The 25,164-nt window shown below is 49.4% G+C and overlaps 1 protein-coding gene across 7 annotated transcripts in view; it reads left to right on the plus strand.

Annotated features, from left to right (window-relative positions):
- DIS3L2 (DIS3 like 3'-5' exoribonuclease 2) overlaps positions 1-25,164 on the plus strand; it is a 357,732-nt gene that overhangs the window by 310,207 nt on the left and 22,361 nt on the right. For all 7 annotated transcript variants that reach the window (XM_060410516.1, XM_042244406.1, XM_042244405.1 and 4 more), the window contains one exon: positions 1,671-1,750. In XM_060410516.1, the coding sequence (XP_060266499.1) occupies positions 1,671-1,750 (80 nt within the window). The remainder of the gene's footprint in view (positions 1-1,670; positions 1,751-25,164) is intronic.

Genomic DNA, 25,164 nt, shown 5'->3' on the forward strand with positions numbered 1-25,164 from the left:
AAGGCATCCAGAATCTAATGATGCACATCAGTAGTTGTGTCAGCAGCTTTCAGTTAAAAAAAAAAAAAAAGCTATAATAATATATCCTCCTAATGTGCAGTTAATTTTAGTTAAAAATTTCCCTGGTGATTTTTTAAAATTTAATTGAACTATTTTGGCCACACTGTGTGGCTTGCAGGATCTTAGATTGAACCCCAGACCATCACAGTAAAATCACCAAGTCCTAACCACTGGACCTCTAGCAAATTCCCTCCCTAGTGATGTTTAAACCTAGGAAATTTGTAAATCTGGTAACTATCTCTGCATTTGGAAATAAATGTTAGCGCTGCCCTAGCTGTCCAGGCCCCAGCAGGACAGACACCCTCACAGAGCTCTGGCTTCTCAGCCACACCTGAACACTCCTCTTAGAATCCGGAAAGAAACCAAGACATCATCACCAGAATCCTTGTTCCTGATCTTCCCTAATCAGGAAAAAGCTAAGGAGCGCCTCCAAGTCAACATGGCCAAAATCAGACATTGGACTGTCTGCCCGTCCCTGCGTTCAGTCCTCCAGCTCAGCAGTGGAACCACCACCTGCCTGGTTGTTAACATCAAAAACCTGAACCATCCCGACTTCCTGTTTTCTGTCCTCACATTCTCCAGCACCGAATCCATCGGCATATTCTGTCCATTCTGTTGCGGAACCTTTACTCAAGATCTCACATTGTCCATTTCTGTCCATCTCACCCACCTGCCCTCTGGTCCCAGCCCCATCACCGCTCACCTGCACTGTTCAGTTGCCTGCCACAGGGGCTCCTACTTCTGCCCTCCCCACTGCCGTCTTTTCTCTAATAGACAAAGGTCTTTTCTGTAATAGACAAAGGGATCCTGCTAAAACATAACTTTGGTCATGTCATCTACCCCTTTCTTAAAACATGTCAGAGGCTTCCCTTTGCTAGAAAGGTAAAGGTCAGAAATTTCAACATGGCTGAGAAGGCCCTGCGTACCCTGCCCTGGCCTTCCTTTCCAGCATCATTGCCCAATATACACCCCCCTCCCCCAATCCGTCCTTCAGCTCCTGCAAGTCTTGCACCCAGGGTTCTGCCAAGGAGGGCCCTCTTCTCTCCCCTCCATCCTTCCCACTGTCTAGATAACCCTGTCTTCCCACTTTCCCAGTCTAGGTCAGGTTATTTACCCCTGTAGAAACACAGGAGGTTTTTTTTTTTCCCTTCTTCAGAGAACCTATTTAAAGTTTCTCACACAGACACACACACACACACACACACACACACACACACACACAAATGTTTTTTCCATTCATCAGCACGATTATGTGATGGATGTCTGTCTCCTCTACTAAACCACAGGATCCTCTCTGCTACTGTTCTCTGCTCTTTCCGCATCAGCTCACTCAGGGTCTGGCACCAAATAGGGGCCTTAATAAAAGTTGGTTGCTCGCCGAATGGAGAACTTGAGTCCTGGTGACAGTTCTCCTTGACACCTGTGTCCCTGTAAGGTGCAGGCTCTTCCCAGGGCGGGCAGGCCAGGTTCTCCACACCATGTCCTCTTGAGGGAAAGTGATTTTGCTTGTTTTCTTGTTTTTTTGTTTTTTGTTTTTTCATTTCAGCTGTCAGAATGAACAGAGCACACTGCCTAAAACGTACCCGTTTTTCTCTTCTCTCCTTATGCAGCTAAAGCTGGCTTTCACCCTGGACCACGAGACTGGGTTGCCTCAAGGATGTCATGTCTACGAGTACCGAGACAGCAACAAGTAAGCCACTCTGTGGGAAAGCGTGTTGCCTGACCCTGTCCCTGGGGTTCCATGTACGCGGCCTCCCTGACTAAGAGATCCTCAGGGAGGCAATCACACTTTTTGTGACTGTATTAGAAAAGAGCTGGCACAAAAGTATTTCTCCTGTAAAATCTCTTTTGCCCTTCTGTATAGGGTGTGAAAATACTTGTGTCAGAACAGATGTAATGTATTAGAAGTATTGGGTTGGCCGAAAGATTAGTGCAGGGCTACGGGAAAACACAGACGAGGTTTTTAGCCAACCCAATATATTCCAAAGCGAACCTTCCTTTCCAGGCTGCAGCTCTTCTTGACCCCCCACCCCTACTTCACCTCCAATCATGGGCTTGCTTATTGGGCTCACTGTGTGACTTTTGCTGTAGTTCAGTCTGACTGTACTGTTTATAGGAGTTTGTTGTGGTAATCCGCCTGCCTTGTGAATTTGTTTTCCATTTTTTCAAATAATTTTTATTGGAATATAGTTGATTTACAATGTTGCGTTAGTTTCTGCCATCCAACAAAGTGAATCAGTTTTCCATATACATGCATCTGCTGTTTTTTAATTTTCTTTTCCCATATAGGTCATGGCAGAGTAATGAGCAGAGTTCCCTGTGCTATGCAGCAGGTTCTCGTCAGTTATCTATGTTACATATAGTGTGCGGATATGTCAGTCCCAATCTCCCAATGTGTCCCTCCTCCTTACCTTGGGAATTTCACAGATGGGCCATTCGTGGGTACCCACAGAGGTTTAAGTTGGTGACCTTGTTCAAAGATGGCTCCTGGCATAGTTTTATACACTTCTTTTCTTCATCACAGGCTGCCTCCTTGACTGCGTGTGTTTGTCTGTGGGACAGTGAAAGTGGTGATGAGTGAGGTGAGGGGTGTGCTCTGAAGAAGACGATGAGCGTGATGAATGGCGAAGGCAGCTACCATTGAGCACCTACTATGTGTATCACAGGCGAAGGATCAGTCAGTTCAGTTCTGTCGCTCAGTCGTGTCTGACTCTTTGTGACCCTGTAAATCACAGCACGTCAGGCCTCCCTGTCTATCACCAACTCCCAGAGTTTACTCAAACTCATGTCCATTAAGGTGGTGATGCCATCTAACCATCTCCTCCTGTCATCCCCTTCTCCTGCCCTCAATCTTTCCCAGCAGCAGGGTCTTTTCCAGTGAGTCAGCTCTTCGCATCAGGTGGCCAAAGGATTGGAGTTTCAGCTTCAACATCAGTCCTTCCAGTGAACATCCAGGACTGATCTCCTTTAGGATGGACTGGTTGGATCTCCTTGCAGTCCAAAGGACTCTCAAGAGTCTTCTCCAACACCACAGTTCAAAAGCATCAATTCTTCGATGCTCAGCTTTCTTTATAGTCCAACTCTCACATCCATACATGACCACAGGAAAAACCATGGCCTTGACTCAATGGATTAGTTGAGGGATAGTACTGTAATTAAGTGTTATCCCACTTAATTCTCATGATAACCTGAAGAATTTTCTTCTATTACTATTGTATTTGCAGAAACTGAGGTCTAGGGAATGTAAGTAACTTGTTTAAGGTCACTTGCCACAGCTGAGTGAGGCAGAGTCAACATTATCACATTAACTCTGGGGCAAAAATAGATGAAAGACAACTGATGTCCCAGGGTGCTACTCAGTGATGACAAGAATAGTCCCAACCTGGACATGAGGACTAATTGTATTAAGTACCCAAGCTGGTTAGTTTTACCCAGTGGAAGAATCAAATAGGCACATGCCAATGGAATCTTCTAGAAGAAAACTTGATCTTCGTTAAGAACTCTTGCTCTGTTATTGGTGGCAGATGGGTTACTGAGTGCCTTCAAGACCAAATCTCCATTCAGATTACTTTCAAAGTGTTACTCATCTTTGTAATTTATCCTTAGGAGAATGCTATCCTAAGCTATTAATGTACCCGCAATTCCTACCAAATCAGTCATTCAGGAAAGTTGACCAAGCATCCTTTAACACCATCATTCTTCTTGGATGGCTCTGTTTCTGGAAAACAGTTGCAGGAATCTAGGCTGTTGTGTCAGAAGGCAGCCCTTCATATGACAAACTGTGGCCCTGGAAACACAATGGTGTCAGCTTCATGGCCTGACTCTCTGCTGTTTGAAAATAAGGTTGGCAGAGTTTCTGTTCAGTGGGAGAAGGGCAGTAGCTTGAAGTCCGTGTCTGAGCAGTTCAGAGGTCTGGTGACAACAACTCACATTGTCATTGAAGCTGATCAGAGAGAAGAGCCAGCTTTGTTTCTTGGCCTAATCCCCAATTCTGATAACTATCATGTTATCAGACAAAGCAATGTTGGAGAGAATGTAGGAGTTGTGAGTATTGAAAAGCTTTGACTGAAGACCTGTAAGAGAAAGGCTTTGTGCAGGAAACTGGGGAGGAACCATGATCCCGGGAAGTGTGATAGATGCCTCGGGGCCCCCCTCTGTGGTTTTCTCTTTCTCCTCTTAGAGGCAGCCTTGGGGTTCATTCTCAACCTGTGGACAAGTTTTCTACCCTCCCTGAGCCTCAAGTTTTTTCATCTCTTAAGAGCAATGGGATTAATGATACTTTTCTGATATGATTGTCATGGGGATTCACTGGGGTGACATCATCGCCCGCCTAGCACATAGAATGCTTGCAGTAAGTGTTGATGGCCTCTCCTTCCCAAACAGAAAAATCATCTCATGACTTCACTTCTGTTTTCCCAGTGAGCTACGGCTGCAGCTTGCAGAGTACTGATGGGGGCAGAGGCTGGTGCACACGCCTCTTGCAGGCCTCAGCCGTGAGCACTCTGTCCGAAGGCAGACTAGATTCCTCTCCCCGCTGTGACCTTAAAGTCAAGCGTGGAGAACCCCCTGAGCTTGGCTGAGACATTCCTCTCTCTCCCCTGGCTCTGCCCTGTCTGTGTTTCTCTGTTCACTTTCAGGGACAATTCCTCGACTGCCTGAATCTCAACAGTGGTGTTTAGGAAGTGAGATTTCAGCCCAGCCCCTAAGGGACTCATTTTGTCTCAACCAAAAAAAGGAAGGCAACAGCAGCAGAGAAATAAGGTTCTACATATAAAAGAAATTAGTGAATATTGTTGTTTTAGTCGATCAGTCTCGTCTGACTCTTTTTGTGACCCCATGGGCTGTAGCCTACCCATCTCCTCTGTCCATGGGATTTCCTAGGCAAGAATAGTGGAGTGGGTAGCCATTCCCTCCTCTGAGGGATCTTACCCACCCAAGGATCAAATTCAGGTCTCCTGCATTGCAGGCAGATTCTTTACTGTTAAGCCACCAGAGAAGCCCCAGCTGAATATTAGTTGGGTACAATTAATTATTGAAACTCCTACTTTTATCTGGGTATTCCCTGAAATATAATTTTTAATCATTTTAGTATTTATCACTGCCAAGTGCAATCCGTCAGCAAAGAAGTTTTTCTGAGTAAGTACTGAGGCTCTCACATTCTCCCCAGTGGTCTTTCCCATCAGATGGAATAGCTTTGAAAATAGGCACTCTGCTTTTCTGCTCCCTGGACTCTTGTATCCACATCCTTTCCTAGAACATCCTAGTAACCCCGATCCATGATTCCATGTCATGCCATTCTCCTTCTCCATGAAGAAGTTCCTTTCAGCCTCTGGGCTTCAAGGAAAACAGACCCTCAGACTTGTCCAATCTCTAGTAGGACCTCAACTCTGGAGGGCACAGTTCTCAGGTAAATGTTCTTTTTTTTTTTTTTTTTAAGTTTTCCTTTTCAATATTAGTTTTATTTGGCCACACCAGGTCTTGGTTGTGGCATGTGGGATCTTCATTGGTGGCAATGTGGGATCTAGTTCCCTGACCAGGGATTGAACCTTCATTGGGAGCATGGAGTCTTAGCCACTGGACCACCAGGGAAGTCCCCAGAAAAACATTCTTAAAGCTCTGAGATCATTAGGGGAAAGAAGCTGCCCTCTTGTGCCTCAGGTTAGATTAGTAAAGCCTTCTGCTCCAATTATTCTGCCAGCCTCCCAAGGCTGTTCAAATCTGCATCTAAGGGGTGTGAGGCCTCTGTCTCCCCACCGCCCTTCACAGCCCATACACCTGCAGACCACCTTCTTTTTCTCTGTTGCAGAAACTTCACCTCCCTTTTGTATGAAATCCAGTGAAGCCAGAGCTGATTCAGTCATGTTCCTCAAACTGGGTTTTGGAGATCTCTTCCTAGAGCAAGGAACAGGCCTCAAAGGATGAACAAGTGATTTATAAGAATTCAGTTCAACATTTAGTAAGCCCCTACTCCAGGCAGTATGTGTGTGTGTGAGGCGCTACGGAAACAAAGATAAATCAAGCCTGGCCCATGATTTCAAAGTGGTTGTTGTTTAGTCGCTAAGTCATTTCCAACACTTTTGCAACCCTGTGGACTGCAGCCTGTCAGGTTCCTCTGTCCATGGGATTTCCCAGGCAAGAGTACTGGAGTGGGGTGCCATTTCCTTCTCCACGGGGTCTTCTGACCCAGGGATTGAACCCACATCCGTCACATCACCTGCACTGGCAGGCAGGTTCTTACCACTAGCGCCACCTGGGAAGTCCACTGCCCTCCTGATAGCTGTTTATGGTCTGCTCTTTGATACTCCACTCTGATTTGAGTGTTTCATTTTTTATTTTTAATTTTTAGGTGTTATATTTGGAGCTTTTAAAAAATCAGCCTTTTTCCTGTTCTTTTTGCATGTCCTAGTTTTTCACTATTCCTATTCCTTTCATCTCTTCTAGTTATTTTGATTATACTTATTTTATAACCCTTTTCTGATTGTTCACGTATTTCTACTTCTAAGAGTATCTGTTCTCCCAAACGTGGTCTCTAAGGGTTTGGCTTTAGGTGGTTCATTTCCTCACGTGGTTTGTTCTGTTTTTTCAGGTCATCTTAAGTGGGGATTGTGTTCTCTGTGAGAGTCCCATACGTTCCTGGGTTGTGCATGTGTCCTTTCGCTGCTTTGGCGTTTATTCTGCCAGGACCCCGAGAGTTCCATAGGTCTTGCCAGTTTGACGTTAACCTCTTAGTTTAGGATTCCCAGAAGTTGGGTGGTGTGCATTCAGCCTCCACACCTACAGGCAGTCCAGGCTTGCTTAGGATCCCCATCTCAGAAAGGAGCACCTCCCCTCTGCTCCACCTACAGATAGATGTTCCTCTGGGCTGCTCAAGAGGGCTTCCCGATCCCTGTTCGAAGACCAGCAGCCCTTCCTGGGTCCTGGCTTTCTGCGGGCCTCTCAGTTCCAGCTTCCAACAGATGGTCTCCCTCCTGTGGGCATTAAAACCTTCGCTCCTGTAACTGTATCAGGGTATCATACTCCCAGCTCCCCTTTGCTCTGGTAAAGATTACCGCTTTGACTTAGTTTCCTCTTCATTTCAAGTAACTGGCCGTTTTCCCTTCTTTCTTCCACGCTCAGTCATACACTTCGGTCAGTTCGGTCGCTCAGTTGTGTCCAACTCTTTGAGATCCCATGGACTGCAGCACCCCAGGCCTCCCTGTCCCTCACCAAGTCCCAGAGCTTGTTCAGACTCATGTCCATTGAGTCGGTGATGCCATCCAGCCATCTCATCCTCTTTCGTCCCCTTCTCCTCCAGTCATACACTTAGATGATTCTTTTGCAGTATCTTGTCCATCTTTTCCATGTGTTTGTGTTGGGAAAGAGGCCTACCTCAGTTCAGTCTACTGTCTTGTCAGAAACCAGAAGTTGAAATAAACCTTGTAAACTGTGACCCATTCAACAAGCATACAGAGAGTTTCTGCGGGACACCAGTACAGAATTAGTCGCAGAGGCTGGAGAGCTGAATGAACACTCGTGTGACCCTCAGGGGCTCAGGGGCTAGTGGGAGGGACTGGGTGCCATCAGCTCTGTGATGGGATGCCTACCCACTCCAGCAAACTCATCTTCCAGCCCTGCCTGACACCTCGAGCCTGCCGTGTACACGGTGTCTCTGGGTGACAGGGCCACGCCCTGCTTCTAGAACACCAACCTTTCCCACCACCCCTTACGCCCATCTGGGTAACTTCTGCTTCTCCTTCCACCCTCAGCGAAGCGTCACTTCTTTGGGAAAGCCATTCCAACCCCTGACAGCCATTACGAAAGGCTGAATCATGAGTGTCATCTGAGTGTTCCTGTGCCCCTCCTGCCTGGCTTGCTCCGGCACTCAGTGCGCTCCAGATGCTGGTTGGCTTGTCCGCTGCCTCCTCCTGGGCTGAGTCCTTTTAAGGTCAAGGCCTTGATTGGTTTGTTTCAGCACCCCTAGTGCCTAGCCCAGGACCTGGCACATACCGCTTGACGAAGGGGTTGGGGGACCTAATTGAATCCTTTTAGAGGAGGAACCTGGCTCTTGAGAAGTCAAATCTCTTTCCAGCCTTTGTCTTTTCTTTCTTTCCTTTTTTTTTTTTTTTTTTTTTTTGTGGGATTATCATGAGGATTACATTATGTCTGACGTCAGGGAAAACTGTCTCCTTGGATAGTTTATGAATTCTGAAGAACTAACACATAGAAGAAACAGGCTGCAAAAACTTCACTTGACTCTAAATATAGAGTAATTATAGTTACTTACATTACTCCGTACCATTTTTTGCCTGATAGGAGGGCATAGTAATCATTATAAAGAGCATTAAATATGCCAAGCATACTTGGAGAAGCTGAGCTGAATTGCAAGGCTGCACTTCACTCATGACCTCTAGAGTTTCTGATCCATGCAGCCTGACTGTGGTAGAGGTGACCACCTCCTGAATGCCCACAGCACACCTGCCCTGGGCTAGGGGCTTTGACCCCAAACCATCCAAGACAGATCTTAATTTTTATAACTTTACCAATTTTTTAAAAAGTCAATGAGATTATATAATTTTCACAGTTTTAGCAGATTAAATAAAACAAAGCTGAGAGAGGGGTTAACCTGCCCTGGGTCACACCATGGTCAAGAGCAGAGCCTGGATTTCACTCTAGTTCTAGCAGATTCCAGAGCTCATTGTGCCCTGTTCCTGTGAAAGAGAGGGGTGGGGAAAGGAGGCCAAGTGAGCAGAGTGTAGCCCACAGTGCCATCCTCAGGGGCCAGTCTGCTCGGGACCTCTGCCCTGCCCAGTCACCTGGGAACACAGATCCAGAGGGCCAAGACCCTGTGTCTGGACGGGGCTTCCGGTGACAGCCACCGCTCACCCCTTGCCCTTTTAATTCACTTCTTCCTCTGCTCGGGACTTGTCCTCATCCCTCACCTAAATAAACAGATGGAATATTTCCCAGCAGCCCTGACAACTTCAGATGAACACAAACCCTTCCCAGCATTTCCAGGGCTTTGGAAATGACACTCTGTGTCTGCACCTCGGACCAGATGCCAGTTCCTCGGGCTAAGGAGCGATGTAACGGGGTGAGGGGGCGGGGAGCCTGCAGACCTCCCACTGACACTGCCTGGTTAGAATGAAGAATGCCTTTCTTGTTCCTGTTGAAGCCCTTGGTGAGGAGAAAGGGGAGCTGGAAACCAAAGGTGGGGGGTGTGAGGAGAGGTCTGGGGGGAGTTAGAGGCAACTGAGCCAGAGAAAGGTGCCAGCAGTGAGCTCACAGGGCAAGCCTGCAGCTGCAGCGTGCGTGTTGGAGTCGGCCACTTGCAGGTGTGCGCTCACCGCCTCCATCGCAGCCTGGAGTGTCGGCCTGTGGTGTGTGCAGGCCCAACTCCTGCCTCAGCCTCTGGAGTAAAGATGGTGATGGGCGAGGGCTGTGCTTCTCTGCTGTCACACCGCGCAGAGAGATTGGGGTGGGGGTGGGGGGGCTCCTTTCCCTCCACCACCCCACTCCGGGCAAGAATGATATCCTGGGTGCCCAGATTCAGTGTTTCGTTGAACCTCAGTCTTCTCTATATGAAGGAAAGGAGGTATGAACACTCCCACCTAAGAGAAAAGGAAGCCAGGTCCCCAAGAGGTGCCCCGCCCCAGGTCAAACTGTAAACTGGAGGAGAGCCAGCCAGCCAGCTTCTCTCCCTGGGAATCTGCCTCAGCCACGTGATACACGGCAGGGTGGGGCCTGAACAGCTGCACAGAGTGGGGCCTGGGGCAGGGAGGGCAGCCAGGCCTGGGTCAGCGAGGCCGCCTCCCGCGTGGCTTATGTTACCTCTGGGTTACTGTCACCTGCTCTCCTACCAAGGCAGTGCAGCCCACAAGTGGCAGGGCAGGGCACCTCTTGCTCAGCTGTGTTGAGTCAGCATCCTTTCGCTACCTCCTGGGAGAGTGGGGAGGGCTGGAGCCTGAAGCCATGCTGTGAAGCACTGAATCCTTCATTGGAGATTTCCTGGGGCAGCTGGGCCAGGGCGTTCAGCCCCTAATGGATACCCCCAGCCCCTCGGCTCCTGCTGGCATTCTAAAGGGCAGAAGCAACTAGAGTGAGGAAGCATGGAAGCCAGCGGCAGTGGGGACATTGCACAGGACAGCAGCTGGGCGCAGACACAGCCTGTACACTGGCCCATGTCTCAGCACGTAGTGTGGCTTAATACCCGCTCCACTATTTTCTTCCCTGGCCCACACACTGGAAAATAGATTCTTACATAAACTCATTTTTGAACTTTGACATTCACAGAGAAAAGTGCACAAGCCATGGGCATCTGGTTCATAGAGTATTAGAAAACAAACACACCACGCAGCTATCGCCCAGATCAAGAACTAGAGCATTTTCTGCATGCCCCTTTGTCCTCCAGAGAGGAATCCACCATCGTACCTTCGAACACTGTAGACTTGTTTTGCCGGTTTTGGACTTTGTTGCTCCATTTCTCAGTCGTGTCTGACTCTGCTTACCCCATGGACTGCAGCACACCAGGCCTCCTTGTCCTTCACCATCTCTCGGAGTTTGCTCAGATTCACATCCACTGAGTTGCTGACGCCATCCACCCATATGAATGGAATCCTTTGGCGTCTTCTCTTCTGCGTCTTCCTTTTTTCAGCTTTGTGAGAATTCATCTTTGTTGCTGCATATGTTTGTTGCTAGTTCATTCATTTTCATTGCTGTAAGACTTCCTTTGTATAAATACATTGTAATTGATCCAATCTGCATTAATTCAGTCAGCATTTGGGTTGCTTCCACTTTGGTCCCAATTTGTATAAATAATTATGTTTATACATGTCTTTTGGTGCACATATTTCTTTTGAGCAGATACCTGGGAGTGAAACTGCTAACTCAAAGAAAATATCCACTTTAGTGGATATTGCCAAACAATTTTCCCAAGTGGCTGTACCAGCGTAACACTCCCACAGCAGCATATGAGATTTCATATATGTATTGGAGCTCCTTTTCAAATTTTGTGCCCATTACTCTTCTGGGTTTTCCATTTTTCTTGTTGACTTATCCTTCTCTCTATTCTAGGTAGGAGTCCTTTGTTAGTTATCCGTGTTGCTAATATCTTCTTCCACTCGGTAGCTTGCCTTTTCGCTCTCTTTGGTGCTGTTTAAATGAACAGAACTTCTTTATTTCAGTGTAGTTCAGTGTATCAGTTTTTTTCTTTATGGTTAATTATTCTTATATCCCTTTTAAGAAAACTATAAAAATCATGAAAGCACGTTTGTGTTAGAATTCTCTAAGAAAATCCATAGGACATATATATTTATATTTGCACTTACATTTGTAGTATGTAAAAGAAGATTTGTTATGAGGGATTGGCTCATGTGATTATGTAGCCTGAGAAGTCCCATGACCTGCTGTCTGTAAGCTAGAGATCCAGAAAGGCTGGTGATAGAATTTAGTGGAGTCTGATGGGAAATAGATGGGGAAACAGTGGAAACAGTGTCAGACTTTATTTTTTTGGCCTCCAAAATCACTGCAGATGCTGATTGCAGCCATGAAATTAAAAGACACTTACTCCTCGGAAGAAAATTTATGACCAACCTAGATAGCATATTAAAAAGCAGAGACATCACTTTGCCAACAATGGTCCGTCTAGTCAAGGCTATGGTTTTTCCAGCGGTCATGTATGGATGTGAGAGTTGGACTGTGAAGAAGGCTGAGCGCTGAAGAATTGATGCTTTTGAACTGTGGTGTTGGAGAAGACTCTTTAGAGTCCCTTGGACTGCAAGGAGATCCAACCAGTCCATCCTAAAGGAGATCAGTCCTGGGTGTGCATTGGAAGGACTGATGCTAAAGCTGAAACTCCAGTACTTTGGCCACCTCATGTGAAAAGCTGACTCACTGGAAAAGACTCTGCTGCTGGGAGGGATTGAGGACAGGAGGAGAAGGGGACGACAGAGGATGAGATGGCTGAATGGCATCACCAACTCGATGGACATGAGTTTGAGTGAACTCCAGGAGTTGGTGATGGACAGGGAGGCCTGGTGTGCTGTGATTCATGGGGTCGCAAAGAGTCGGACACGACTGAGCGACTGAACTGAACTGAAGTGAACTGAAGGCCTGAGAACCAGGAATGTCAGTGGTAAATCACAGTCTGCAGACAGGAGAAGATGAGATGAGATGGTGAGCAGTGAGAGGAACAAACTCACTTTGCACACTTCTGTTCTATTCAGGCCTCCCACACTGGGGAGGGCAATTCACTTTATCCAGTTCTACTCACAGACAACCAGAAACACACCCTCACAGACACACTCGGAATAATGTTTCACCTGGGCTGTCTGTGGTCTGTCTGGTTGACACATGAAAGTAACCATCAAAATGTTCTTATATTATCTTCTAGAAGCTCTGTTGTTTTACGTTTTCTATTTTAGACCCATAATCTATTCACAATTGAATTTTGAATATGTAACAGCAAGTTTCTTTTTTTTTCCATATGGACATCTAATCAACCCCGCAGCATTCCCACTGCTCTCCAGGGTCACCTTCATCAAAATGGAGGGTCTCTATCCACACGGGTCTCTGTCTGCACTCTGTTCTGTTCCACTGATCTACAGGTCTCTTCCTGTATCAATACCGCACTGTCTTAATCATTGTACCTTTGTTAAAAGTCTCGATATTCAGCAGAGTTAGACTTTCCACCTTGCTCCTCCTTGGTTAAGAGCACCTAGGCTATTCTTGGCCTTTCTGTTGCCCTGTAAATTATAGAATCAGATTGTCAGTTGCCGCACATGTGCACACGACTTGCTGAGATTTATTTTGAGATTGCTTTAGATCTATAAATCAATCTGGAAAAAAAAATGAACCCTTTTACGTTTCTCTTCTTCTCCATGGTATATCCCACTCTTCAATTCAGTTCAGTCGCTCAGTCATGTCCTACTCCCTGCGACCCCATGAATTGCAGCACACCAGGCCTCCCTGTCCATCATCAACTCCCAGAGTTCACTCAAACCCACATCCATCGAGTAGGTGATGCCATCCAGCCATCTCATCCTCTGTCATCCCCTTCTCCTCCTGCCCCCAATCCCCGTCAGCATCGGGGTCTTTTCCAGTGAGTCAGCTCTTTGTGTGAGGTGGCCAAAGTGCTGTACATGTTTAATAGATGCGATGATAGCAGGTGTCCGTGTCTTGTTCCTGATCTCAGAGAGAAGAGTTTTTAATCACAGACTCACTTTTAAATTATGAAGACTTATGCTAAAATTCCCTTTGGTATACATTTGATTTTACTTTTTCCCAAGATGACCTTTCAGTTCAAGGCTACTTTTAAGCTTGAAATGTGGTGGTGGCAGTTTGTATGCTGCTGCTGTTGTTCAGTTGCTAAGTCTTGTCCAACTCTTTGGAACCTCATGGACTGCAGCACACCAGGCTTCCTTGTCTTCCACTATCTCCCAGAGTTTGCTCAAGTTCATGTCCATTGAGTTGGTGATGCTATCTAACCATCTCATCCTCTGTATGCTAGGAGGTAGGCAAACTGGATTTATCACAAGACTGTGACCCCTTATTTTAACCTTGGGAGACACATTCTGCCCTGTCTGTTGTACAGAAGGATCACATGGCTGATAGAGCTGAGCAGGGATTCTAACAGGTAGTGCTGGACCCAAAGCCCAGGCTCTTCTTCCTACCCTGGGACTTCCTGGTAGAATATTGAATGTGTAGCCCTCAAGTTCACAAAATAACCGCTTGTCCTAGATCTCCAAGAGAAGAGTTGTTAGACTCCCTCACAGGCCATCTTTTCCTTTTCCCTCCCCCACGTCTCCTCCACCCTTGTCAGCTGCACATCCCACTTTCTCTCGTTTCTCGTATCATGGACGCAAGCTGGGGCAGCCGCAGTGTCATGCTGAAAGGCGCCCTGTGTGCCTGCCTGTGCCCCTGCAAGGCCACACCTGCAGCCGTCCTCAGCCAGCTGGCTGAGCCACCCACCACACCAGGTACAAAGCCTTCCCTGGCCTCTGCTGCCGTGTGACCTTTTGTCTGGTGCCAAGGAGATGTGGGCGGTGAGGACTGAGGGCTTTCCTTCAGGTCAGGCTACTTGGGTTGCTGGTAGAACTTTGGATCTTTAAGCCACCAGCTGTCCCAGTTTGAGGATTATGGCCTGTGCAGACGCACAGAATCTTTCTTTGCTGAGAAGTGGGAAGAGGAAGGAAGAGTGCAAGGAGACTAGAGACCCAAACCGAAACAGGCCCTGGGGCTGTCAGGGGCTCCCAGGGCCCAGCCTGGCTGAGAATGTCCCTTCCTGCAGCCCAAATAACTACCCAAGGATGACCCAAGACAGAGAATTCTAGGTCACCAGGAACTCTTGAAACTAAGTACTTTGAAACTCTCAAAGATCTTATAAGAGAGAGTTCCCTTGGTTTACTTTACACAGGGCTACATTAAGCAAACAGCTTTTTTTCCCTTGTTAAATTTCCTTTGTACAACGTCCCTGTTCCCTTTCTACCTCTTTCTGTGACAGGCTGCACTTCTGTCCATTCTAGGAGCCTCTCGGGGCTGCAACCATCCAGTGTGACTTGAAGCTCTTCAATTGTTTTCTTCCAGATGCTTTTTGAACATATGGTGACATGACTGAAATCAGCATTTTTGTATTCTCTGTACCTCTCTCCATCTGCCATATACCTTTTTCCAAAATTTCTGGCACAGTCTATGTCTCTTCTGCCTCTCGGGGTGTTTGTCCATCCACAGATTCCCATTCCAGAGGAAAGACTGCTCTTTGGCTCCCCGCAAGGCTAACCTTTCTAAGTTGATGGCTCAGCCAGTTAGCTTTTAAACCCAAGGAGGCCTGCCCCTTTCCAAGACTTAAAGGAGTTCTAGAAGCTGATGGTATTCAGGCCTGTCCCCTGCTTGACGAGCAGGCCCACTCTGCTCTGGCACGTGCTGCCAGTGTGCTGCACCAACCTCTAGGGCACCTTCAGGTACTTAAGTAGCAAATGCCCCTGCGGTAAACACCCCCTCTCAGGGAACTGGAAGCTGGAGCCCAGGCCCAAGCCACAGGGCCTGCAGTACTCTGAGGGAGGTTAGCCCAGACAAGAAATGGGCCATAGGACTGTGTGCTGGCTCTGAGCCTGGAGGAAGGTGCCCGTGGCTGTCACCTCCTGCAGCTGCCTGGCAGGTAACCAGAACGTGCTTGGCTCTCTCCGCTTTTGGCTGCGCTTTCTGTGGGGAAGTGATTCTGATCTGACTTCACTGCCATTCCCCACCTCTCCCCCTGGGCCACTGTGGCTTTTTCTTGGTGGCTGGGCAGGAAGCCTCCAGAGCCTGAGGGAGTTGCTGTGCTTGATGACAGAGGCCATCAATGGATGTAAATCACTGAGATATAAATCACTGAATTTATTGGAAAGGAATTGAACACAGTTTACTCTTCCCTCTGGGCTTCCCTGATAGCTCAGTAGGTGAAGAATCCACCTGTAATACCGGAGGCCCCAGTTCGATCCCTGAGTTGGGAAGATCCCCTGGAGAAGGGAAAGGCTACCCACTGCAGTATTCTAGCCTGGAGAATTCCATGGACTCTGTAGTTCATGGGGTTGCAAAGAGTTGGACACAACTGAGCAACTTTTACTTTCACTCTCCCCTCTGAGCACACTTCTCCAGTGGTGGGCACCCAGGTGGACAAGGGCCTCACAGAGTGACCAGACCAAGTGCCCAGCCCATGCCCACTGAGTTAGGCAAGAAGCACATGGCCAACTTATGCAGCTGCTCTGAAAACCCAACCCAGCAAAGCCTAGCTGAGATGCAGGACACACAGCACTCTGCTGACCACAAGCTGCCCGGGCCAGCCCCATGTGACCCCATGACCCAGGGACATGCTGGGGACTGCAGGCTCCAGGTCGGCATGGCAGAGGGCGTTTCCTGAGGTTGAGGACCTCCCTGTCATCACCCTGGACCTGACGGCCTGTGGGGAGTGCTCAGAAGCAGAGCCCACAAAGGCAGCGGCACTGCTCTCCAGGCCCCAGGGGCCCGGCTCTCCCCCCGGCTTCCTCACCCCACGCTTCTCACTGGGTGTCTCACTCAGTGGTGGGCCAGCCTCGATCCTTCTCTGGACACCTTCATATTTGAACTCCCTGGAACCTTCCAGAAGGAATTGCTCTCATTTGAATTTATAGATCTGTTGTTTGCTTTAGCAGTGTCAGTTGGACATCATGTGTCCCTTTTAGTAATTTAGGATTCTTCACACTGTGTATATGGTGATACCAAAGCACTTTTCTTGGGCTCTGCTGTGCCACGAGGCTTTGCCTCTATGCTAAGTACCCCGACGGGGCCTTGTGATTTCATTTGACTTTATCGAGACTCTGCCCCAGCTGCTTTTGTGTCCACCTTGACAGTCCCAGCCCCTTATCACTTCCCCACCACTGTCCAGATGAAACCAGTAATACCCTCTCAGCCTGGTTGTAAGCATGAGGCCCGGTGGGGGAATGGTTAGCTGGGAAGCCAGGTCTAGTAGTCATAATTGTTGATGGAGAAGAGGAAAGGGTCTGAGTGAGGAACCAAGGAGGGACTTGCCTGTGAGTCACACCTGACGCCTGGCTCCAGCACCTGTGTTGGCCACCACAGGCTTTGTTAGCTGTTTCTTGCTTCTGCCCCCTGTGTCAGATACTCAGAATTGCGTATGTGGTTGAATTTTAGATCAGTGAGTTGGTGTTTTACTTTTTAAATCAACTGGAATTAAATCGCTTAATGCATTTGTCATGTTGAGAGATTCTTCCTTAGTTCTGACAGCCCTCCAGTTTCAACCCAGTCTGTTTCTTCTCGTTAGTCTTCAGTGCAAATGGTCACCATCTTGTTGTGTCATAAATATTCTAGGAAACCATCAGTGTTCTGTTCTTGAAGCTGAAGGAACTCTTTACTCCTTTAGGCTTTTTTCCTGTTGTATTTTCCAACTGTTAGATTCATCAAGCCTAACTTGTACGTTTCTGTGTAATCATTTGCCTCAGAAACACCAGCGCTTTGCTGTGTGCCCCATGAGGCAGGCTGCACCTGAGGCTTCGTGGCCCTTGGCCTCCTTGTAACAGAGTGGAGGCGGGTTTGAGGGTAGAGTGTGGAGGAATGAGTGTGAAACCACCTTCCTAAGATCCTCTGAGGGATCTGTTGCCCAAAGTGCTGGGAACACTGCTGTGGAAACTCAGTAAATAAAAGGCAAAGCAAAGAGCCAGTTCATGACTAAGAAAATTCTCACAGGGGCATGGGAGGTGGGTGTAGGAGAGTGAGTATGTGTCCATCTCCTGACTCCCTGGGCCCAAGGGTGAGGACAGTCTCTCTGTCCCAGCCCCCCGCACAACTCCTGGAGCCCACAGGTGCCCAGCAAGTGCTGAATGCTTGTTTCCAGGGAGCAGGCTGCATTTGTTCTTTGCCCCTTCATGTTTTGTGTTTCTGCATTCTTCAGTATTCTAACGACACCAGACGCTTGTCACCTTAAGGTTTTCATACTAGTAAATAACATGCCGGACCCTGAGATAAGACCTTTACCGTCACCCCATGGTGTGGGAAGTGGAGGTGAGGAAAGTTAGCTGTCAGGCTACGCAGGCCATGTGTGGTGGACCCCCCACCTTCCCTCTTGACTTTAACAAGCAAGAGTACTAGGAGGTTGCTGCTGCCCTCTATGCTTTGTTCCAAAGCGAAGCTGCCCATCCATGGGGAGAAGCCTGCCTTCCTGCGTGTCCTTCCCATCCAGGCCAGACCAGGTCCTCACAGACGGCTGAGGTCAGCGCTGGTCAGAGCCCCGAAAAGACTGAGCTTGTGCCAAGAGACCACAGGATTCTTCAAGAAGCTGTTTTACATCCAGAATCGTGTTACATGCCAGATGGATCATTTCCCACTGCCAGACTTAGAAAGTGACCCCTGAAAATTCCTCAACAAGGGGAAAAGGAGGTCTGCCCATGTGCCTTGTGGGCAGAGCATTGCTGGGTGTTACCTGGATCAGATCAAGACACCTTTCCATTGTCTAGCAAACTATCGGACCCCTGCTAGTGCCAGCTACCGTGCGTCCGCAAAGCACACAGCCCACTGAGGCAGACACACGTGAAAGACAACATTCACAGGTGGTGACAAAGGCTGTGGTGGAGGTGAGCGCCCAGGCTCTGTGTGAGGTCAGCAGTGGACACTTCCCTGAGCTATGTGCTGCCTATAAGGATGTTGTAGTGAAGTCAGCAGCCAAGCCTTTGTGTTGCTGCAAAATCACCAGTGGGCAGTGATTCTGCAACACTCAAATGTGACATTGGAGGAACCAAACTTGAGTTTCCCATAGATTTGCTGGGAAGTGGACTGGCATAGACACCACTGGGCAGGGAGCGTGGTCCCTCTCCACAGTGGCTATGGAAGGTCGGCCACAGCCAGGGAACCACGCAGGACCCTGCAGGGCACTGGGCAACTGTGGGCGCAGCTGGGCTGAGGTCAGAGAGCCCTGGGTGCTGTGGCCTCTGCCTGCAGGAACAGTTCTCACCCTGAGGGAGGCCCAGATGGAATGGGCTGGTCCTGCCAGTCCTGATGGCTGCCCAGGCCTGGCCTGAGCCACCTGTGAGAAGCTCCCAGAGGGCATTGCAGACGCAGAAATCTGGTCAGCTTCCCAGGTACCCAGAGGCCTCTTTTAGAGCATCTCTAGGTCCTGGAAAAGCAGGACTCTGTCTGCATCCTGGTCTGTCCTAAAAGATGGATTTGGCCTGCAGAGTGGTAGTTCGAGAAAGCAGAACCATGGGCTCCAGGCTGGCTTTGGCATCCACTGGCCTAGACCCCATTAATCCAGCTCACCTGGAGGAATGAAAGGCCTAATCCAGGTTGTTTAGGCCTTAGCTCTAAGATAGAGTTGAGGGTAGCCCCTGGAAAGGACTGGAGTCTTCATACAGCCTGTATCTGAGAGCTTCCCTCAGCCCAGAGGGAAGGGTGGGGTAGAGTGGGGGTGAAAAGCAGCAGACTCCTTGCTCACCACCCTCACCAGTGCACCAGTGTACACAGCCCGTGTGTGTGTGTGTCTGTGTGTGTGTGTGTGTCTCTAGGTGGGGATATGATGATGCTGGGGAAGCCCAGAGACCCTGGATGGGAACAAATCCGCTTAACCACTCTGAACTCAGTTCATGAAACCATGGGTCAATATTTGAAGAGCCACATAATTAATAAGAGCTCTGCCAGACTCAACACACCGCATCCCAGTGGGAGATAAGACAAGTGTTAGTTCAACAGAAACAGCCCAAGAGGAGAGATATTTTTTTGTAATCTGTTAGGTTTCATACTTAGAGTGAGGTGGTCTGCTCTGGACAAGAGTGTTCATCTATCAGGTGACCAGCAAATGAGCCCCAGCCACAGTGACACCCTATGTTGGATCTAAGTGATGACTCTCTACAGGCAAGGAAGAATTGCATTAAAGCAGATTCAGCAGGTCCCATCAGGCCAGCAGAATCTGACATAGCTTCTGTTTTGTTCCCGTGCCTGCCTTCCAGCAGAGAAAAGCTGAGGGAAGCCACAGGAACCTCACTCCTAGGCCCTTTTCCTGAGGGGGTTGCTGCTTCCACTCCCTGCCCCCAGAAGCAGGCCTCCTTCCCTCTTTTCCCTGGAGCACCAAGCAGATCCTGTCTCAGAGGTACTCGGTTCGTTCCCCAGACAGGCATTTGACTTTGTGGTTCTTGGTCTAAGCCAAGTTGAACAGCGCCTATGTGTGCCCCCTTGGCCCCGAGACACAGAGATGGGCAAGGCCTGGTCCCTAGACAGGAAAAGTGGCCTCAGAAGAGACAGTATCAATCAAGTGATGAGTTCTGGGGCTAGAATCAGCTGAGAGGACCATGGGCTGAGAACGGTGATGCCTGAACTGAGCCTTGAAAACTCAACCATGATGCATGGAGGTGGGCTAGGGCATGGTAGGCAAAGGGAGCAGCCTGGAAACCCCAGGGTGGGGCCCTAAGAAGTGTGAGTGTGCATCACCCAAGAGGAAGCCCAAAGAGAGTGCTGGTTTCCTCCTGGCTGCTGGGGGAGCTGGGCTGAGGCCAGCTGCAGGTCAGTGAGAAGTGCAGGGGTCAAGGGAGCTGCAGCCTTTGAAGCTAGACACCAGCCTGCCCTCACCTCAGCCCCTGTGAGGGCCCTTTACACAGTCAGGGGTGGGGCAGTTCTGACAATATGGAACTCCCCAGGGGAAACAAAAAAGTACCTGAATTCTTTGCCCAGCTCAGAGTTCAGTGAGGAAACGCCCTCTTGGGCCATACTTAGAAAGGCTTGTGTGAGGCTTGTCAAGGTGTCTCAGAGGCTCCCAGGGCAGGCTTCCAGACCAGACTGTCTAAGGGTCGAGATGGCCACAGCCCCATGGACAACTCTCCCTGGCATTCTGACCTGCTGGGCCAGCATGTTTCCGCAAGTGGAACAGGAGTTCAGTTCATTTCAGTTGCTCAGTCATGTCCGACTCTTTGTGACCCCATGAATTGCAGCACGCCAGGCCTCCCTGTCCATCACCATCTCCCGGAGTTCACTCAGACTCACATCCATCAAGTCGGTGATGCCATCCAGCCATCTCATCCTCGGTTGTCCCCTTCTCCTCCTGCCCCCAATCCCTCCCAGCATCAAAGTCTTTTCCAATGAGTCAACTCTTCGCATGAGGTGGCCAAAGTACTGGAGTTTCAGCTTTAGCATCAGTCCTTCCAAAGAAATCCCAGGGCTGATCTCCTTGCAGTCCAAAGGACTCTCAAGAGTCTTCTCCAACACTGCAGTTCAAAAGCATCAATTCTTCAGCGCTCAGCCTTCTTCACAGTCCCACTCTCACATCCATACATGACCACTGGAAAACCATAGCCTTGACTAGACGGACCTTAGTCGGCAAAGTGATGTCTCTGCTTTTTAATATGCTATCTAGGTTGGTCATAACTTTTCTTCCAAGGAGTAAGCATCTTTTAATTTCATGGCTGCGATCACCATCTGTACAGGAATAGTGTTTGCCAAAAAGAGGACCACAGATGAAAGAGGCAGAAGCTTCGAGGTTTTAGCCAGTGATAGGAGAACTAGAGCAGTAGAAGCAAATTTTCTCAGCACCGTGTTCATCCCAGAGGCAGCACCAGGAGGCCGGAGCCCCAAAGGCAGATGACGGGAAGCGTTCCTATGGGGAGGTGTGGCATTGGGGGAGTCCTGTTCCTGTCCTGGCCTGCTGAGCAGAAGACAGGCAGAGGTAAAGCATGGGCTAAAGATAAGACCTCCAAGGTTACAGAAATGTCTCAGCCTGGCCGAGCCCCGAGGCAGGCTTGCCTGTTTGCTGGCGCAGCATGGCCGGCCTCCGACATGGGGGCCGGGAGCCTCAGGGAGACATTCTGGCTCTCTACGGTTACCGGGGAGCTGGCAAGCCAGGTGGGGATGAGTGGCCATGACTCCACAGCCGCTGCAACCCTTGCTGAAGGCCAGAGGTGCCCTCGACAGGAAGGAGAGACGGCAGTGGTAGTGACGCAGCATACCACCCCAGGTGCCTGACCCCTTGGGGGCCACTGTGGTCTCAGGGCAGGCCCTGTGCTCACCCCGCGCTGCCAGCAGAGCCCTGGGTCAGGCGCTACTCAGGAAACCCTGCTGCCCAATCCTTAGAAAGCTTAAGGCAGCAACATGGGACCACCTGAGGAAAAGCAGTGGGCGGGGCACCACTGCTTTGGGAGTGGTGGTCACGTGACTTCTCGGAGCCTCCCTTGCTGATGTGAAGGGTCTAAAACTCCCTGTGAAACTCGAAAGGGCCGGCAGTGGAAATGCCCAGAGGCATCTCTGCTCATCCCTGCAAGACTCAGGCCAGGCCCCCACCCCACAGCGAGGTGGACAGTGGCTGTACCTCCAGCCTGTCCCCTCTTCTGTGAAATGGAGATCTCAGAATCCCTTCTCTCTCCCTGTCCCTCAACTGTGACGAGGGTCATGTGGCTCTCACACGTACAGACAACGTACATTCAGTTCAGTTCAGTTGCTCAGTCCTGTCCTACTCTTTGCGACCCCATGGACTGTAGCACGCCAGGCCTCCCTGTCTGTCACCAACTCCTGGAGCTTGCTCAAACTCATGTCCATTGAGTCAGTGATGCCATCCAACCATCTCAACCTCTGTTGTCCCCTTCTCCGCCTGCCTTCAGTCTTTCCCAGCATCTGGGTCTTTTCTAATGAGCCAGCTTTTCGCATCAGGTGGCCAAAGTATTGGAGCTTCATATTCAACATTAGTCCTTCCAACGAATATTCAGGGTTGATTTCCTTTAGGATTAACTGGTTTGATCTCCTTGCAGTTCAAGGGACTCTCAAGAGTCTTCTCCAACACCATAGTTCAAAAGCATCAATTCTTTGGTGCTCAGCTTTCTTTATGGTCCAACTCTCACATCCATATATGACTACTGGAAAAACCATAGCTTTGACTAGATGACCTTTGTCAGTAAAGTGATGTCTCTGCTTTTTAACATACTGTATAGATTTGTCATAGCTTTTCTTCCAAGGAGCAAGCATCTTTTAATTTCAAGGCTGCAGTGATTTTGGAGCCTAAGAAAATAGTCTGTCGCTATTTCCATTGCTTTCCCATCTATTTGCATGAAGTGATGAGACCAGATGCCATGATCTTAGTTTTTTGTATGTTGAATGAACCACTAGACCATTCAGGTATGACCTAAATCAAATCCCTTACGATTATACAGTTGAAGTGACAAATAGATTCAAGGGCTTAGGTCTGATAAGAGTACCTGAGGAACTATGGGCGGAGGTTTGTAACCCTGTACAGGAGGTGGTGATCCAACATTGTGAAGCACCATAGAAATGTAAGGGATTGGTCTTGCATAGGCAAGGCAAAAAACTGCAGATAAAAAACTCAGTGAATGCCTACTGTGTGCCCAACACTGTTCCAGGCCCTGGGACTCGAGGCAAATGGAGCTGGCTGATCTGGCCAGAATGAGGCCAGAGTGGGACAGGTGTGAATGGCAGGAAGGGGGCCTGGCCAGTAAAGGTGTAGGTGAGGGGAGACCTGGGGGAGCAGAAGCCAGCACAGGGCCACAGGGTGAGAAAGTAGGATTTGTGTCAGCTAGGAGCTGAGGGGCAGCACCAAGAAGGCATCTGACAACACAATTCTTGGTTGCTCTCTGGGCCAGACTGAGCAGAGGCTGTGGAGCATGGAGACCCTCGCTGGGCCCACAGCCCTCCCCCTGCCCCAGCACTGAAGACTCGTGGCCCTGGCTCCATAGGTCTGCCTTGGGTTCAGGGTGAGAAAGAAGGACTGATGTTTTCCCAAAAGATTTGACAAGAAACGCTGTCTTCAAAGAAGCTGATCCCACCCACCTGCTTGGCTAAAACTGTAGTTCACTCTTGGGCCTTGTTCCCAAACAAAGCCAAAAAGGGCATGTCAGGGTTATGAGGAACCTCACAGGGGCCTTTGCAGGGACCGGAACCCCGGCCCATCCTGCCCAGGCAGTCCTCCTGGGTGGTTTTATACAAGACCTGCCTGCCAGTGTGCGTCCCTCCTGCGCCTTCCACCTGTCTGTCTCTTCCCAGTGGCCTCGGCACTGGTACCCACGGGAGGTCACTGTGTTGGGGCTCAGGCCCCACACTGCTGCTGCAGCTGGGCAAAGCAGCAGCCTGTGGGGAGCTCACTGCACCCTCTACCGCCCCCCGGCACTGCAAGCCCTGATCGCCTGTGTGCCCTGGGCAGCTGCACCACCCCACCCCACCACCCCACACACACACAGGAATGCTGGTCACCCGACAGAAATCCACAATCCCACAGGGCTTGCTGGCAGTGGAGCTGATGTTCTGGGACCGGGTGGGAGGAGAAGGTGGAAACTCAGGTTCCTTCTTTATGTCAGAGGAGCCACTACTTTCCAAAAGCCTCGAATTCACAATCTGCCGTTCCAGAAAATCCTTTTCACCTGGACAGGTCCCTTTCCTCCCAGTTGCATCAGGTAGGCCTGGCAGCCCCTCTCATCAAGTTGGGGCTGAGGACAGTCTTCAGAGTCAAAAAGGCTAGTGTCCTGACCACAGTCCTGCCACACCCTGGGTCTATAATCTACATGGTAAAAAAAAACACCACTTTGCCGACAAAGGTCCATATAGTCAAAGCTGTGATTTTTCTAGTAGTCATGTACAGACGTGAGAGTTGGACCATAAAGAAGACTGAGCGCTGAAGAACTGATGCTTTCGAATTGCAGTGCTGGAAAAGACTCTTGAGAGTCCCTTGGACAGCAAGGAGATCAAACCAGTCACTGCTGAAGGAAATCAACTCTGACAATTCATTAGAAGGACTGATGCTTAAGCTCTAATACTTGAGCCACCTGATGTGAAGAGCCGGTTCATTGGAAAAGACCCTGATGCTGGGAAAGATTGAAGACAGGAGGAGAAGGGGATGACAGAGGATGAGATGGTTGGATGGCATCGTCAACACAATGAACATGGGTTTGAGCAAACTCTGGGAGATGGTGAAGGACAGAGAAGCCTGGCGTGCTGCAGTCCATGGGGTCACAAAGAGCTGGACCTGACTTAGGGATGAAACAGCAACAGTCCTCATGGTCACCACGCTTGACCTTTCAGACACTCGGTTTCCCTCTGTGCAGACTGGGGCTGACACCCTCCTTCCCGAGCAAGGTTTTGTGAGCATCTGATGAAATCATGTGTCCAGCCTAAGCCCAGCAGTTGTTCTTATTTCCTTGCAGCCTTTAGTGGTCATGTGGCTGGGGTGGTGGCCCTGCCCAAGGGGAGCTGACTGTCTGGGAAGTGAGCACAGCACGCTCTTAACTTGCAAAAGCAAAGGAGCTTGAGTTCCCAGGGACATGAGTCCTGTCCTCTCTCATCTAGCTGCCTTTTATAGTGTGTGTGTGAGAAAGAAAGACCTATATGTTCCAGAACACCCCATCTCTCATGTATTTCTGTACCAAAAGCCTAATTTCTGAATCATAGTTGAGCCCTCCCAGGGTCAGTGATGACCCAGTTGGCTCCCACTGTGCTTGTCCAAATTCTGTCCATTATCCAAGGCTGCCCAAGCAGCCCCCTCTGTTGGGCTGGGGCATTAAAGGGGCCCCAGCCAGGGGGTCCAAGCCGGGCAGATAAGCCATTGCAGGGGCACCTCAGTGGCCCCCAGAGGTGGCGGAGCTTCTCTGTGGCTTGGCCCTTTCTCCTCTGGTCAGCGGCTCT

The sequence above is a fragment of the Ovis aries genome, chromosome 2 (assembly GCF_016772045.2).
Source record: "Ovis aries strain OAR_USU_Benz2616 breed Rambouillet chromosome 2, ARS-UI_Ramb_v3.0, whole genome shotgun sequence".
Taxonomy (NCBI): Eukaryota; Metazoa; Chordata; class Mammalia; order Artiodactyla; family Bovidae; genus Ovis; species Ovis aries.